This window comes from Hermetia illucens, chromosome 2 (assembly GCF_905115235.1).
Source record: "Hermetia illucens chromosome 2, iHerIll2.2.curated.20191125, whole genome shotgun sequence".
In the NCBI taxonomy this organism is placed as follows: Eukaryota; Metazoa; Arthropoda; class Insecta; order Diptera; family Stratiomyidae; genus Hermetia; species Hermetia illucens.
In genome coordinates this window covers 127,193,090-127,211,888 of record NC_051850.1, presented here as the reverse complement: position 1 = coordinate 127,211,888, position 18,799 = coordinate 127,193,090, and the positions used below count along the sequence as shown (strand labels likewise).

General features: G+C 40.9%; 1 protein-coding gene across 13 annotated transcripts in view; it reads left to right on the top strand.

Annotated features, from left to right (window-relative positions):
• LOC119649256 (Down syndrome cell adhesion molecule-like protein Dscam2) overlaps nt 1-18,799 on the top strand; it is a 252,363-nt gene that overhangs the window by 104,806 nt on the left and 128,758 nt on the right. For all 13 annotated transcript variants that reach the window (XM_038051338.1, XM_038051337.1, XM_038051330.1 and 10 more), the window contains exons 3-5: nt 6,576-6,737; nt 17,443-17,589; nt 18,642-18,759. In XM_038051338.1, coding sequence (XP_037907266.1) covers nt 6,576-6,737; nt 17,443-17,589; nt 18,642-18,759 — 427 coding nt within the window. The remainder of the gene's footprint in view (nt 1-6,575; nt 6,738-17,442; nt 17,590-18,641; nt 18,760-18,799) is intronic.

Genomic DNA, 18,799 nt, shown 5'->3' with positions numbered 1-18,799 from the left:
AAAAATATTGATTCGGAAGTGACACCCCTTATATTCCTTCAACTAAAACTTGTGAACTGACAGAGTTTACGAAAGACGAGCATAACGTGTACCAACATCACCCGGATGTGACACGTGTCCTGAATTAGAGACAGCGCTAGCAGTAGGAAGAAAATTAAGCCGCTTGAATTTACTCTTTAGACTTACCTTTTATCTCACCAGGAAGTTCGGAAGCATACTTAGAACACCATTTATTCTCTTGATTTTAATTGTTACAGCGACTATACTTCGTTAAGTTTCCTTTTCAAATACAAAAACTTCACTTAACAGCTAAGAACATTTATTGAAAAATATGTGTTAGTCTAGCGTCTGAGATATTAAATTATACAATCTAGCGTTAAGGATCTTGAATAACTTACAATATTCTTTAGAATTATGAAGTTCGCATCAGGCACTGTGAGCAAGATGTTTGACCAAATATTCTAAAATAGATTCCTTGCTAGGGTGGGGAGCTAATATGGTTGACAGTTCCATTTTAACCGAGCCAGTTCAATCATTGATACAACCGAATTGGTAACTTAAGTTGTCCAAGAAGGCATTGCACGAGAATGGCAGTGTCAACAAGTATTGCGCAACAATTATCATGTATATGCCCAATGTATTATAATTGGGAAATCAAAACCTAAAAACGACGCCTCAGGTGACGATCTAGGAGAAAGAAAAGCTTATATGAAGCAGTTAAATAATAACAATCGTTGGCGCGACGATCCATTCAAGGCCGTAATGGTGCGCTTCAGAACATTATAGACGACAACGTGGTCGGCGTTGCGGCCGCTCGTGATTACGGCTACTCCATATGTACTTAGCCTATACAATATCGGTGCTACCAGATGCAAACCATTTATAGGTTCGTAAAGTTTGACATTTTTTAAAGTATAAGTATTCAGAACGTTTTGACGTACGAGCGTTTATTGTGTTAATTGTTTCTCGACAAAAAATGGAATTAACAAGAGAACATTTTCGTGCGATGATCTATTATATTTCGATTTTCGACGCGGATTATAAAGACAACAGTGTTTCGATCAACTACATTCGACTTTTGGCGATGAAACTCCGTCCTTAGCTATTGTAAAGAACTAGTTTAATAAATTTGGTCGTGACCGTAGTTCACTCATAGGCAAGTTCAATGAAAGTCGTCCAAAGTTAGTTGTTGTGCCAGAAAACATTGATGCTCTGAAAAATATGATAATGGAATATCGTCATGTGACATACCGTGAGGTTGAGGCATCCTTGGGTGTTAGTATGAGAAGCATAAACACCATTGCTTGGGCGTAAAGAAAATTTGCTTTTGTTGGATACCGAAAAATTTTACAATCGCTCAAAAAAAGACTCGCGTCGCTTGGCGCAAAAAATGCTCAAAAAATACAATCGCGTTGCGTCAACTGGCGTATCTAATAACTACACTACACATCATGGATGTATGCATATAAGTCGGAATCAAACAACAGTCGACTGTATGGGTCTTCCAAGATGAAAAAAATCCAATAAAAATTGCTCAAGCAAGGAGCACCGCCAAGCAAATGGGGGCCTGTTTTTCTAAAAAAAACTGGACATGTGGCTACCGTGCCGTTTGAGAATCGTAAGACCGTCAATTCCAAATGATACACAACCATTTCTGTGGTCGAAGTGTTTGGTCAAATAAAAAAAAAATAAGCGCATTCAAGGAATAATTCTTCACCATGACAATGCGAGCTCCCACAAATATTTGACCAACCAAACCATCGAATAAATAGGTCATCCGACGTACAGTCTTGACTTAGCAACCAATGACTCCTTTTTATTCCCGAATATGGAAAAAAGCTACACGGTCAACGATTTTCTAAACCCGAAGAAGCAGTTGAAGCGTTCAAAAAGCATGTTTTTGAGATAAAATATATAGATCATCCAGAGGAATAATTTGCAAAAAAAGCTATTTCGACCATTAGTAACTGTGTTTTAATCATTAGGCTAAATAAATATGGAGCAGCCTACGTATTACCTTGATTTGACGCAGGTCGCACACAACTGAGTCGACTGGCATCTGACGTCCAGGTACGGAACAAATCTCTCTGCCACCAGTGGGATTTGAACCGTCACCTTCTGCTACGACAGCCTGGCGCTTTAATCACTGAGCTATCCGAACACCGAAGCGGTTTGTAGAGCGAAAGGGTCCATTTCCTTTGGAATTATCTAACAGGGTTCTATGTTAAGCCCAGTGCTATTGAACACTATGTGCATATAATGATGGCATTAAAGTTTCAATTTCTGAATATTTCAACTGTAGAATTTACATATTCAGCTTCTACAAGCATTGCAATTACACCAGTCAGCGCAACTGAAGTCGAGGAGGCAAGGAGGCAATAAAAGGAATAAAATCGGGGAAAGCCACAGAACCTGACGACATCGCATCAGCGCTCTGGAAAGCGAAGAACCGGGACCCAGCACTGTGGCTCAATGAATTCTTTAATCGGGTTATTCAGGAAGCAAGAACACCATCTGTCTGGCAAGAAAGTACTAAAGTTCCAATATGAAAAAAGGAACGTAGTCCAGCAGAATGTTCAAATTATCGTCCGATCCGAAGATTTTTCAACGCATTCTTGACAACCGTATTCGCGAAATCGTTGAAATAACCGTGAATCAAGGCGGATTTGTCAAAAACTGCGGAACTACTGACGCAATACACGCATGTGCCACATGAACTCATATGGTATGCCTGTCGTAGAGCCACACGAACTCATCTGGTATACTCCACGACAATACCTAGTGCTAGAGGAGCTCGTACGCTGGGTTCAGGTGCTCTCCCACGATTCGAAAAGTAAAGCGTGGCGGGTGTATCAAAGCCACTTCGAGCTCTGTCGGTGCTCATCAAGGAAGCGCCCTCTCACCACTCCTCTTTGTTCTTGTTATGGAGACTGTCACACGGGACATCCAACGTCCAACGACCTATACACTGGTTTTTGTAGATGGTATTTTCCTAGCGTCCAATAGCAACAATGATTACAAGCAACTTGTCCAAAAATGGAATGGAATCGAATAAAATTGAATATTTGACGACCGTTCCCCATAACACAGGCGCAATCACTGTCAATGACAGTGAGCTGCCCAGAACTAAGCAACCTGGCTGAAGTGCCTTTCCGCAATTGGTGTTCTTTGTGATATGGGGTTGCACCGATCATGGAAAAATTTGCGAGGGAAGGATCTTCGATGGTATGGTCACGTAATTCACACTAACGAGAATTCACTTGCCAAGATTATTCTAAACATCAAAGGAAGCTTAGATTAATTAGTTTACATCAGGCTTTTAATAAAACAAAGTGGCAAAACCGATCACAACGAGCCGACCCCGCTTGCGAACAGAAGAAAAGCTGAACAAAAAGAAAAAGGGACTTTTCATTTGATACCCCATATGACTATATTTGGTAGACAAAAATGTTACACCCCCCTTTTGCATATATGGAGACGCCCTCCCCTTGAAGTTCCACATAGAAGAATGTAACTCACTTCATGCGAGATCGTTCACAGCTCCGCTTTCCCATCAAATTCGGTATAAATTGGTACAACCGTTTTTGAGGAAAGTGCGTGTGACAGACGGGCAGATATACATACAATAAATCATTTTAGTAAGATTTTGTTTACACGATGCCTTAAAAAGCGCTATAGTTTACAGAAAGACCGATTTAGGAATTTGTTCGAGGATGCAACAGACTAATTGCCGATCCACTTTTTGGCTGAGGAGGTGACACAAATTTGTGATGGACCCAGCCTTCGGGCGGACACGTGAAGAACGCCGAAAGGGAGATGTCGTACTGTGTATAGTTTTGGAATCCTTAGCTAGTCGGCTACTTTGTAATTACAATCTCAACATCCCCGTATCTTAGAGGGAATCTAAAATATAACTGCTGCAGACCAAATTAGACCTTGGCCCCTAAAATGGTTTTCCTCAAGTTCTACCAGTTCAATGACTGCATTTTCTATTTAGACAGTCTCGAAAGCAGTTCACTAATTGCATCAATTGAGCCCTCCAATCTTTTTGAGCGTCATCTTTCGGCCTTCTTCATTGAATTCTATTCATTAATCTGAATGGTAGGGTTTCTGCATTCGCCGTAAATTATGCGGTTCCCAGCAATTATCGTAAAATGCATCATTTAGAATGCCCATTAGTTTTTGTGACTTAACAACAAATGTGTTTCACGCCCATATAGGTTAATTTACTCACATTTTTTCTCTCTCTGTGCAGCCATTTTGATCGTATTATTGGGGAAAGTAATTAATGTGTCTTATTTCTTTGTAAAGCGGGAAACACGACTGCGGAATGAACACGCTCTCCTCGTCCGCATTACGCACGGATCTTAATTGTGTTCCCCGCTCAAGATTCACCGCTGATTTTCACCATATTCATCTTACTACTCCTGGGTAAATGAATGGGGAAACTAACGGCTATTATCAAACCGACAAATGATGGCGCCAAATGTCATTTGCTGTACTCAGGTAAAAGCTCAGAGGAACTTGAGGTCGAAAGGGGAGTCCGCCTGGGTTGTGTTATCGATATTATTTCTTTCCGTTATCGGTGATGTTCTTGACGCTGCCTTGCCTGGACGACGTGGAGGACCATATTTCCTCAAACACCTTAACAATGTTAATGCCATCTGCTTGCTCTCACCGTTTCACGGACTTTGGCTAATGACTCCAGATTTAGAAAAGGGGCAGAGGAAGAGATAGGCTAAAGGTAAACGCAACCAAAATCAATTTTTTTAGTTCGCAGGGTAACCGAACTTTTCCTTCACGCTTTAACGGGCAGAATATCGAAGGCGTTGATCAATTTATATGACTTTGTATTTGTATCTTTGAAGAGTATTTTCTACCTACAACGATACCTTGATGTTCTTTGATGGACTAGATCCGCCTTCATTACTTCGTCCAAAGCCTAGATATGCAGTTATCTCAATTCCAATATGAGAGAGAGATTGTTCCGCGCTGATGTTCTTTATGCGTTGATAGGTGAGTTTGCCACATTAAAGGTGACCTACAGTGCTGCTCGAAAGCTCCGAGCATTCTTCAGCACTGGCTGACGTGATGTCATTAGGCCTGTTTTTTTGGTTATTTTAAAAGGGGACCGTAGTTTCAGCACTCATGTCTTCAATAGACCATTGCACTATATATACAAATAATCACAAACAGCCCTGGATATAGCCGGAAATCGAACCGGAGGCACTACATCGAAATCGTGAAACTCACACCCCGATCATCTCGACCGGGATACTCTGAGTCTATTGCAATTTCGAACGAAAAACGGGAGGAGGGGCAGTTGCAGTTGATGAGAAAGTAAAATGATACAATATATATTGCACACATTATAGGAGGATGACAACTACACTGCGGATTATACTTGCATTGGAATTCACTATCCCAAAATAGCCGACGAGTTCGTCGTCCCAGAAGCAGAAGGCAGAACAGTAGAGGTGAAGTGCTAGCTTCTCGAGAAGTCCTGAGGGGAACTTTAATACATTTCAGCAAAGCATCAAAGATCGCGCCTAGACGTGGTTGATTCGCTATGCTCCATTCAAGGACTGTCAATCATATATTTTACATATTATATATAGTTAACGGTCTAATATTCAAAATTTCAAAGGCGTAGTTCAATTTCTTTTGCCGAAGTCGTTGTCGTGACTTCAATCCAATGCAACGATTCTGTCCGGTTTTGTAGAGAAATATGGTGTGAGTGAATCTTGAATCTTTTTGGGGTCTCCGATTAATCCAGATTGCCTAGACCCTGTTCTTTCTGTAGCTTTCGTTAATAGTTTTATACTCGCAAAAGAAACTTTGCGTCATAGTTTTGTGGTTTTGTATTCGTTGAGGAATTATTCTAGACTTCATTTCGTCACGGGCTACAAGAGTTTTTCCACTGCTGGATAACGCCAGTTGAGAAATTTTAGAAATTCATAACCTCAGGGCTACAGTTATTGAATTCGAAAAAAAATTATCAAAATTATATTATTATATAACTTGCATAGTAGTAATTATCCGAAATGTGGTTCCCATTTACTTACTAAGAATTAACCGGGAACATCATCATCAGGATAATGCTTCAGTGTTTTTTATCGGGATATGTATGTGGTTTTATTCGGCTTGAAGTTTTTAAAGTTTGCTTTAAAAATAGCGACACATGAAGAATTTTGTTGACTATGAATATAGCATGCACATCAAATGGCAGTAGCGAACATCAATCCCCTCTTCCTTTATTTCCTTTTCATCGCAGACTTAGCTCAACCCGTAAGTTAAGTTCACTTTAAAATCAATTGACGCTCCCAGCCGCTCATGTATCTGTAGTCTTCTACATGGGCGCTTAATTCTTAATCCAGCTATAAATACCTAAACAACATTACATTTCATTACATTACATGGGACTACATACCGTTTCCCAAGTACACGTAGTGTACATAACTTCTACAAGTTCCCTGGAAGCTGTTCTCCTGGTAGGGACACTCTAAATGTGCAAATGCTTATCTGGCCGTTAATTAACTTCTCACAAATCTTTGTTTTCTAATCTCTTACAATAGTTGTGGCACAGGCGTATAAAGTGGACGTTGAAGTATTGGGAGCTTCGAGAGGTTGTACAGCAATCCTGCGATGCGTTGTTCCGACTTTTGTTAAGGAATTAGTTCGAGTGGTCTCATGGGTACAGGAACCTGCAATTTATATTTATCCGTCACTACAAGGAGGTATGTATTAATTATCCTATATTATGCATGTGTTTTGTACAACAATATATAATATTTCTCTATAAACCTTTAGCCAATGAGTTTTCGTACTACTGCATCTACACATCTGTTCCCATATGATTATTCCTTCAATTGAATAGTAGTTGAAAAAGGCTTGAATGTATAGATATCATCAATTGAATCAGTCACAAGAAATCAGTTAGTCATATCCATTATGAAATCTTTTAATGGATATCAATACGCATATAGATTGGATCCTGTGTAACACAGCGTTAGTTACCAGAGATGTTAAGTTCTATTACACACTCTGTAATTACAAATTATCTTAGATTATAGTAGTAACAAACAAAATACGTATCCTTTTATCATAATTTCTCAATACTTATTGCCTGCATACATCAATGTTTACTAGAAATGCCTTTAACTTTTGCAACTGTACCAGCTCCTTTAGATACTGAATCCACTTATGACCCCTTCTAAAATTTCTTTCTAAAATTTTTAATGTTAATTGAGATCTAGGGACTGCACAATCCTGTCTAACATGTCAATCCTGCTTCATTGTATGCACTAATGCATAGCATCCTGGGTTATTTTCGTCACTAAAATTTAGCTTGCAGTATTGTACAATTTTTTTTATATTCACGCGTACTTCAGTCGTCGCCGTTGACCTGCAGGATGTCCTTTCTCTAACCATCTCACTCCACCGCTCGCGTCCTCCAATTTCGAAATCCGCATCGTGGGGTTTTCCTACTGGCCCTTGTCTCTCTATTCTCCCTTCGAATACACTTCCAGGTATCTGAGTTTCCTGGAAACGTTGAACATGGTCAGCCTATGCAGCTTCCGAAGTTTGATTATTTTCGAGAATTGTAAAATATTTGATACAATTCATGATTGCATCTGATGTCGCCATAGGTCCCCCTCTCGTTTAGCTTCTATTTTCCTCTTAGACCTTCGTCTCAAAAATTGGAGCTGTTTTTCGAAAATTTGTGTTGGAACGGTCTTACTAACGAGGTGCTCGGATCTTTGCTTTCCTGCATATATGTACAACTGACTCTTAACATAGCAAGACGCAGCAGGCTCCGTTTGCAGGACGAATACGCATTTCATCCATTTCATTTACATCTTTTGTCAGTTTTCATCTAAATATATTTCCCAAATTATACTCGTCCGGATAACTGAGTGGTTAGAGCACAAGGCTGTCGTACGGAAGGTCGCGGTTCAAATCTCACTGATGGAAGTGAAATTTGTATCGTGATTTGACGTCGGATACTAGTCGACTCAGCTGTGAATGAGTACCTGAGCCAAATCAGGGTAATAATATCGGACGAGCGCAATGCTGACCACATTGCCTCCTACAGGGTACTGCAACCCTGTAGTGTACCGTCACGGTCTTGAATGAAGTGCTGTCACACACTTCAAGGCCCTGATTCAATATGGATTGTTGTGCCAACGATTATCTTTAGCATACTCGTCAATTGCTAAATTTTGTCTAGTGGATGTCATTTTTCTTCACCTTCGCTTGCTGTTTTGTCGAGGTTAATAAAAATATTTGTTGCTTATATGAAAGATTGCGCAGGCCGCAGGCAACTTTTGTATAATCTGCTCCAGTGCCAGATTGAACAATAAAGGTTGCCAGCCTATCTCCTGGCTGTAGCTCGACGTTTGCCTTAAATGCATTTGTTAGGCTATTGACTCTTACCTGCGCAGTTTTGTAGGATACTTACATTCTATCAGGGCTTACTTTGTACATCATATTTCGGTCAATATTTTCGTATACCTGCTTAATCTCAACGAATATTTGATGAACGTAGACTCTGAATGCCCAGAATTTTCCAAAACCTGATTGACCGTAAACAGATGGTCAATTATCGATCTTCTAGTCCGAAGAGTTCCTTCTTATTCTTCACTGACGGGACAAACTAAATCGGCCCTTGGCCTCCAGGGTAGACTTCCGCCAGCCATCTCGACTCATCGATCGTATTCTCCAGATGAAAAATTTCAGCAACTTTTTACTATCCTCGTGCACTGATACCCCCCACTGCTTGCGTGACTTTCCCGCTCTGCGGCCTCATTTTTCCTGTGCACCCTTTTACTTTTCATTATCCGTCGGGCCGTGTAGTATTATACTTTTCATTACAATCCTTCGTTATGTTTACTCCTAGGCACACAAAGTTGGCCACGCTTTCAAAATTAGATTTGCTCATTGTCAGCTTTTGGCGTATTGGCGGCTGTCTGCTTGATTGGGTCATGCATTTGGTTTCTTTTCATTAATTCTTAAGCCGACTTCATGCGTTGCATCATTTAGTTCTAGAAATACTTTCTTGTCGTTTGCAATTGAACGTGCCATGATGTTTATGTCGTCAGTGAATCCCACTATTTGCAAAAATTTGTAGAGCAGCCCTTGGTACCTAACTTCAGTTTACGGATAACGTATTCAAGGCCCAGGTTAAAAAGCATGGGGGGAGTCCATCACCTCGCTTTAATACGCAGTTCGTTGCATTACGTTAGCTCGCCAAACACCTTCACATGTGATTCTGTCTTAGCCAGCGTTAGCTCCGTAATTTGTACTAGTTTTTCTGGTAAGCGGAACCTGCGCATGATACGATATAGTACTTTTCGTTTGATGCTATCATACGCTTGAAGGAAGTCGACGAAGAGCTGACGCATATCAATATTGAACCATAACACTTTTTCAGTAGTTGTTTCACCATGAAAATTTGGTCCATCATGGATTGTTCTTTTCGAAAGCCACATTGGTGTTCACAGATTAATTTTGGCTCTAATCGAACCTGATGATTTTCCTCAGAATCTTGTAGGACGTGCACAGCAATGGAATGCCTTAGTAATTGTCACAAGTAAGTTTGTCGCTCTCGCGCCAGTCGTCAAATAATTTTTCATTTGTCCAAATTTTTAAAACAAATTTATGGAGGAGATTATCCAGCCAATTTCCTCTCCTCTGTGGTCGTTTGGCTGTAATACCATCGAATCCCGGAGCTTTCTTTAGTTTTTGGTCATGCAGGGCTGTTTTCAACTCTTCAATAGATGGAGGTTTGACTGGTGTATTATTTATAGCTTCCGGGTTCGTCAAAACAGTACTTCTCGCTGACGTTTCCACTGGGTTGAGTAGCTTCTTAATTTCATCGGGGTTGCCTAGGATGTTCCTTGGTCATCCTTACAGAGATTGGGGCTTATAGCCTCGTACGAAATCTTTCACCACTCGCACACTTTTGTTTTTCATGTTATTATTCGCGTAAGTTCGTCATAAGTTTCTTGTTTTCCCCTTGTGAGCTGTTCTATGTATTTACGATAAGGTTCGTTCTTTTTAAGGTTTTGTGTAAAACAAAATCTTATTAAAATCGGTTTACTGTTTGTTTGTCTGCCTGTCTGTCTGACACACGCATTTTTCTCGAAGAGTGTTATAGCAATTAGGGCCAAATTTCGTGGAAAGGTGTGAACTATGAACGCTCATGCATACAGTGAATTAAATCCTCCTAAGTCGAATTTAAGAGGGGGTCCCCATACATGCAAAAGGGGTGGTGTAGATTTTTTTCACCAAATATAGTGATGCGGGGTATCAAATGAAAGCTCTCCATTACTATTTTTTGCCAATCTTAGCTTTGACACTTGATGGAAAGGTGGGATGTGCAAGGGTTGAAAGCGATCATTTCAAGTCAGCCAAAATATCTGAAAACAAGTCGGGAAACCGGAAGCTAGACGCTTCAGGTATGAAAGGTTTTGTGTATTTCTTTTATAACGAGATTTGGGTGTGCATTTGCCCCATTAGCATGTGGCACGTAAAATATACATATATTATGTGAAAATACCCACTTTCAAGTGATATTAACATTCATAGTCTTGAATTTGCAGAGGAGCGCAGATTTGACTTAGTATAACTTTGTTAGTAATAATGTGATTTTCATCAAATTTGGCAGGATCATGATCTATACCCATGTCTACATTGTGATTCTAGGGTGAACTTAAGGGGGGTTTTCCTGTTAATTACTAAAAATTATAGTAATATACTATTATTAACTTTATTTGAACAGGTATCGATATGGAGGGTATTTCGGAGCCTAGGCACCATATAGTGGCAGCCCCCTGATTTTTTCCAGATTTTTCGGTTAGGTAGTTCCTGAGAACGGGTTCGTTGAAAAAATGACCACTTTGAACCCCCCGCACTCCCCACCTATTCAGCAAAAGTCAAAACTAATACCGGCTTCGAAAAGTACTAACCGGGACCTTTAATTTGATACCCCACATGACTATATTTGATGAAAAAAAAATTTAGACCCCCCTTTTGCATGTATGGGGACCCCCCCTTAAATTCGTCGTAAGAGGATGTAACTCACTACATGCGTGAGCGTTCACAGTTCCCACCTTTCTACCAAATTTGGTGTCAATCGCTATAACCGTCTCCGAGAAAAATGCGTGTGACGGACAGACAGACAGACAGACAGACAGACAGACAGACGGACAGACAGACAGACAGTAAACCGATTTTAATAAGGTTTTGTTTTACAAACAAAACCTTAAAAAATCAAAAGGTTGCCACTACCTAGGCTCCGAAATACTCTCTATATCGATATCTGTTCAAATAATGTTAAAAATAGTATATTGCTATAATTTTCAGTAATTGGCTACAAAATAAAATAAAATCAAATTAAAAGACCAATAAAAAGTATTTGCTAGACTTACTATGCATCCACCAAATTTGAAGGCTGGTAAATCTAATCTACGAAAGACGGGTGAAATGATTTTTAATTAGTGGTAAAGTAAGGGTTTTCCATAGTGATACTTTAAATTTCCTGGAAATTAATTTACCAGCGCACTTTTCCAAAGTTAACCCCAAGGATGAAATTCGAAGCCCGGGCTCTTTTCGATTCCTCGGTGACTTACAAACCATAAAAACACATCCACTGTCGTGTCTTGTGTATAGCGAATTGTTTATACCACTTGGTATCGTCTGTTGCGTGCAAAACGCCGACAAAGTGTGTTCGATATCGAGTGTAAATCAGACAATAAAGAATGCTAAATAGGAGAGGGTGGTTAAATTAAAAATTCGAAAATCCCCAGCTCATGAAAATAATCAATCCATAGCCAAATTATGTTAGTACCCCTAACATATGGGATAATGTGCTTGCGCCTCTCAACACTGCGGAGAATTGTATGACAGTTTGTCTGAACTTCGTACTGTTGCGGTTTCTTTTCCCTTTTTTCTTCTGCTGCGGTCTTATCCAAGTCTAATCACACCGGCTTGCCGATCCTTTCCAACAAATCCTCCTGCTCTTCCCTACTATGCTACTATTGTAATGAGTACTTGATCGCCCCCTTTCCAACCTAATTAAACATTACTTCTCCATATTTTCTTATACATCCCTATATATCAAAATTGACACTCACCATCCAGCCCTAGAATTCCAAGCAGATCACTGTCGATCCAGGTACAACTCTGCGCAAAAATCTGATTATTTCAATTTCCGGAAAGGCAACTTCAACGCTCTCAACTGAGCTGTTGCTTAAGTCAATTGGGATCGCATAATCAACCTTTAAGTAATCCCAAAACTCCACTGAAACAATCACATTTTCAATGTTTCCGTTCCTCTCAGTACTCTTCCCTTAGTTGAATTTCTCATTATAACCCTTGAAAACGATGTGGGATTTGGTTCCAATGGGCTTGTTGGCCTCTTGCTATTTAATTGTGTGCAATATCCTCCTCTCACTTAATAGCGAAAGAACAACATGGCTTTGTGGCCCCATACTGCTTATATTTTTTATTAACTATAATATTATACAATGAAGTAGTCGGAAGAACGAGCCCCAAACAGCCCATTTTCACTTTAGCGGACGACTTTAAAATATTATTATTTCCAAATTCTCACAATTTTGCCATACACCGGATTTTACCTAGTATTAGGTACAAAGCATTAAGGCTCGGGCGATCCTACCTATATAAAAGTGTATATGGGACCTGGTGAGAGAAGTACCCCCAACATCGAACAAGTTTGAAGAGTAGTGTATTCCTTTATGGTTTGAACCAGACTGTGCGAGAATCCCAGCGCATCAAGTGAAAGCGTAAACGATTTGAGAGCAATACCTATAGCTAAAAATATTGAGAACTACAACCACCTACTCGGGACACCAAATTTCTTTGATCTCTGAGCCAGTAGCTCATAATTCACCATCTTTTCCACGTATTTCCGTTCAATGTTATATTATGAGGGACAGCAACATCAATAATATATTCGGAGTGACCCGCCTTGTCTATGGCGATCAGTTAGAAGGATCCCAGGACACGGTGTAAGCAGAACTATCAAATATTGTCCATGCTTATATTAAAGGTGTTGGTGAATAAACTCGCATTATGCCTGTTGGTGTATTACACCGGCGCCATAACAGTGCAGCCATAAACCGCATTGTCGAAGGCCTCCAACGTCGACCCATACACTCTGCACTGGTCGATCTCCACCCGCTCTTTCATTATAGGCTTATTATAAGCTTAAATTGCAACCACGCCGCCCTGCTCACGTAAACCCCTTCGCCCTAGCACACAGTCGATCAAAAAAATGGTCGATCCTCCAAATGAAGTCGATTTTGCATTACAAACAGTCGTATGCACGGAACCCGCCTGCTCTATGTAAAAATAAGCTAGCACCGAGTCGACCTGGCAGTGGTGGCGGCACGTTAACTAGACCCTTTCCTTCGATATCACAAGGCAAGTTTATCCGCTCTGAGGTGTTGACACTTTGAATGCACTGATAAGGTGGTATGCCTCCCTTCCACAACCGGCCCCAAAAACTTTATTAGTTTACGATCAATGCGATAGAGATAAATTGCTTGACCTACAACTACCAAGTCGATAATGAGTTGTTCCCTTGAACCGACTCGGTAGCCCTTCTGCTCCTCGAACAAACTGTCACTGGTCTCAAGTTGCGCATTGACCCTTCCACTAATAACGGAAGTTACGAACTTGTAGAGGGTTGCTAAGTAATCGGTGTTGTATCTGCGGGTTCTTGAACAGTAAATTTTTAGGGACAAGTTGGGTAATCGCCGCAATGAGGGAAGGTGGAAATCAATCAGGTTTAGTAGTGACTTGGTTTACGCTATGCGCCAACCGACCATGCACACTGGTAAACTTTTTGTACCACAAAATCTACACCCGATCCAGACCAGGGCTTCTCCAATTCTTCGAGATATAACTCGTCGTACCTTCAGCGATGGACCCTCAATTACAACCCAATACTTTTGTTGCTTCCGGTGCCGAAAACTGTACTGCTTCAATGCTCTGTTGGGATCCATTGAGAGATCTGAAAAAACTTCGCTGATTCCTCGCGTAGACGCTCTTTGTTGTTCGTCCCGAACCTCGGCGCATGTTTCAGCCGGGCGTTGAAAAAGTGTTGTTCGGTGAGTACTGAAAATGTTGAACTTAAACGCATAGTTTCCCTTAGCTACTTCCTAGTAGCTAGGTACTGAAGAAGGGAGTAAGCACCTCTCGAAATAAGTACTTATTTGCGAAAATAGAAACCTAGTTGTAAAGCTATGTGTTTAAGTTCTAGGAATATTTTACCAAAATCGGAAGCGATAACTAAACTGAAACTATTGCCCGCGTTGGAACATAATGGTGTTGATGCCACCGCCTCTGCTCCGATATGCACCTGGTCACCAGTTCCTGCAATGACCTTAGGCGCTTTCTGATTACGGCTGAGATTATGTCTCTGCGAGTAATCGAGAGGTACTGATCTGCTGCGCAGGCACGTCCGCGTATTGCAGAAAGCGCTCAACAAATCGTTGATGCAAAAAAGGATCGTATGATGTTGTGCCTATCCCCACCGTCGTTATTTCGTAGTAGGAGCCGATAATAGAGAGTTTCGTATCCTCAATTGAATTCATGCCCTGCTTAGCCGAACCTGCTGAAGTGGTTTCCACAGATTGTGGCTAAACTGTTGCAGCAGGCGGAGATAGGCTCCTGATCGTCGTGGCGCCTAAAAGTCGAACCGCCCCAGAATTGACGACTTTTACGCCGTGGCCCTGTCCATTGCGGCAGCCCGACCAGTCACCAAATGAGACAACTCCTGCCGATTATCCGTACCGGATCTCGAATTTCCCCTTCTTCTCATTTGATTAATTTCCATTTTATACTTAACCACCAGGTATGGTCATAGCTTCCTCAGTGAGTAATCTGTAAGACTACAAAGTTCAATCACTTTCCTTCCCTATCTCTCGCGATGGTCTACAGCCATTCAAACTGAAACTATTCGTTTCTCCTCCTTTTAGAACCGAGCTTGGGACCGGCTACGGGGGAGTTTTAATATTATTACTATTATTATTTAGCTTAGGTCTTCTGGATACGCACTTTTTCTGGATGAACATCTCTTTCTTTCACAGGCCTCTTTATTGTGCTTGGTGAACTCTCTGCTAAACTCTTTTCACTCACCGGCCTTTTTGAACTGTTAAACAGCTGTCGTGTTTTCCGCCGCAAGTAAGCGAAGTTGTGATTCAATCAACCACATTCAATTTGAACAACCATCTCCATATCACATTTGACTTTAACAATCTCCATTACTCTTCCCGCCTCATTATTGAGGTTTTGGTGGGGCTGCCTCCAGTCCGTATTGTTTTATCAGTTTCTATTTAATCTCTTCTGTTGCTATTCGTGCTTCCTTCCGCTGGGTGATGTGTATTGTGTTCCGTACAAAATATTATCAGGAGGTAATGGACCTCGCAGTAGATTATAAGAAAAGTAGGAAGAAGCCTTCCGTTGTGCTGCTCGCCAAGTTCACTGAGTTCCAAAAGGCAAAGTTATCTAATTATATTTTTTAAATCTTGGATTTATATATTTTATTTATATTTATATATATGCACGCCCTGGTCTTGCCATATATCAACCTGCCTCCAAGGTTTCTATATCCAGCTTCTCGTTCGGTTCTAAAATCAATACTTTATTCAGTTTCACAGTTTGATCGGTGCTCTTGTCGCCCCACAGTGTGATGACTGCTTTCAGCCTTTGTTGGTCATTTGCTAATGTTCCTGAAGGTTAGTCCGGAAAAACCAAGGTACTCTATCTCGTCCCTGGCTTCAAGTGTCTTTAGACTATCGACATCGATTGTTATGATAGGACTCATTCCATCCCCGTCCCGATTGGAATTAATGATGTCCGGGGGAAGATAGACACTTCTATATCTCGGCTAGTTTCCTTATTTCACTAAAATAGGCTCTAGGTCACTTTCCGCATAGCTTATACTTTCACTTCTCTGCTCAGTAAGCTGTGGTTAAAATTTCCACTCACTATAAGCTAAGCACGGGTTTATGGATGCTCCATTGTCTTCGGCGCTGAATTGGACTTGGTCCATTGCCGTCAGCTTCCGCGTTCATTACTGATGTCTGTTTGGTATTGTTTGCTTTTATTCCAGTTTCTATTTCCCGTGAGTGCTTTATAGTTCACATGCAATGACCCCTGTAGACCCGCAAACTGATTGCGGCTTAACTTCGATTTTCCCTCCTTGAAGAGATCTCGGACTCAAGCTTTCCTACCGCGACAATATATGCAATCACCGACAAAATGCGCATCCATCCAATAACGAGGCGAGGGAATCGACGGAGCGCTCCCTACGCAAGTGCCAAATTTACGGAAGTAGCAAACATCAGGTTCTTGGTGCTCCGGTACCGGCATCCATTATTCGAAGGTAGTGTTGGGAAGATATCATATTAGTATCAATTTCTTAACAATAATAATCGTTGATGCAACAATCCAATTGCATCAGGGACTGGAAGCGTATTAGAGCCCTTCATTCAAAACTGTAACGGTGCTCTACAGTACACTGTAGGTGGCAATGTTGTCAGCATCAGTCTCACCTGAAATTATTACGCTGATTTGACTCATGTATTCATTCGCAGCTGAGTCGACTAGTATCCTACATCCAGTCATAATCAAAAATCCCTCTGCCACCAGCAAGGTTTGAACCGCGACCTTCTACGGTAGCCTAGCGCTATAATCATTTGAACCACCCGGACACATCAACTTCTTGGAGGGCACAAATTACAGTAAGTTTCATACCCATCCGTTCAAAAAAATAACTAAAGAGTACTTTGCGCGATGTCTCAACTTTCAATACTACACCAAAAAAGATGGGGTCGATTTCAATGATGTATATTTCGTGCTCCCCCAATACTTCAAGGTTATGGATTTACCCAATTAAAACACCAGCAACTAACACAGAGGAAGCGCCTACGCATAAAAGGTTCAATTAACAATTCAAGATTCAGGACGCGCAAAAATGCAGACCGGAATTTTTCAAATCATCAGCAGCTTGCTTTTAAAAGTAAATAATGTTAGCGCCATAGACATTGTTATTTATCGATTTTGTGAAGGAAACAGCTTTCACTGATTTCCCAAGAATGTCTGCCACGTGAACCCCCAAGAATCCATAAAATTACAGTAGTTTCCCATGTACCTTCTAAATCACATGCCATTGTTACCAGTTTACCCCTCTCATGCCATATTTTAGATTTATGTCTCGTATCTTAAATTCCGAGAACGTTTTCTCCGGAATCACGTCATAAAATCCCATGTGGTGGCTTAATAAAATTACATCAAACGCTTTACGGTTTGTGAGCATTTGTACGAGATTCATGTTTGCTATCTTACGCCCCTCCAGCAAAATACAATTACAGAAGAATAGAATAACCAAGTATTCTCTCACTTTTCCAGATGGAAAATTTCATCTACTTCCCACCGGGGAATTGTTAATCCATAATCTGGAATATAACGACAGATTTCCTACGTATCGGTGTCGAACAATGCATCGCCTCACCAGACAAGTAGTTGTCAGTTCTGCAGCGAAAATCAGGATCACGGGTAAGTTGTCGGGCTCCATAGGACATAGGACACATTTTCAGACTTGACAATTTAAAAGTCAGAAGCGAGTCTTTTGTTTGACAGACGGACTTGAATCCGACTATTCCTCGAGCGTTTCTAGTCGCTATTGTTTCATAGAATAGTAATGTTAATTGACTAGAAGAGAAGATTCAAAGTACAGCGTCAGTTTCCACTAGATTATATAGCGAGGGAAAGGTTGAATGTGAACAGTTCTGAGAGAAAGTCATGCAACATTATTAAAGTTTCAGTATTTCCTGAGGAAATGCTTTATTATCCATGAGGGTAGTAGGTAGAAGTGGTTTGAGTTAAGTCCCTTTATTAGCTACACCTTCTTATTTTTCAAAAGCGGCCTGTAATACAGAAAATATTCAAACTACAAACCTGTCAACGATTTTGCAAATCCCTATAAAACACTGAGGAGAACCGGCTTTCCAGATGACATTAATATGATAAGCGACATCATACAGAACGGAACTACGAAAAAACTTCCTGTCAGTAACCGTGAAATTTTCATAAAAGTGAAGCAGCTCAAGCGTCCCTACGACTATCAAGCAATATCCTCAAATTAGTATTGTACAAACATTTTCTGTCAAGACTACATGAATTTACAAATGCGAAAAAATTCTGGTCCAGACGTTATCCACTACCTAGGTCCCGGGGGACATACTTGAGAACTATAGTACGCTAGGAACCCTCCACCCGCCGTTTCAACGTGCTCCAACTCTCTCTCGTAGCGAACAACTCATTCAATGGGAATCCTTTCCATTGCCTCCGAGCATTTTGAGGATAAAACAAACGAGATAAAACAAGGAAAATCCTCCATGGTTTGAAAAAGTCTAGGACGCCGTAGTTAACAATGTCGGTTACAACAAAAGCCTTTTCACATGTAAGCTGAACAGCCCCGAACGGGCGAGGATAAAAAGCTAAGGCATAAAACAAAGCTAAGGCTGAAGGCCCCCACTGAGAAGACTAACGACTAAGAACTTGCTGCATTAACGGTATTAACGTATTTTGTTTGCATTCCATTCTAGATCACCGGGGAATTGTTTCGCCGAGCCTCGTGGAACATACAGCACATGTTTCGGTGGCACAGGACGAGGGAGCGGTCCTGCTCTGCGTCGCCCAAGGATGTCCATCGCCCGAGTACAGGTAAGACAATTTCTTCAATTTCGAAATCTTTTGCACTTTT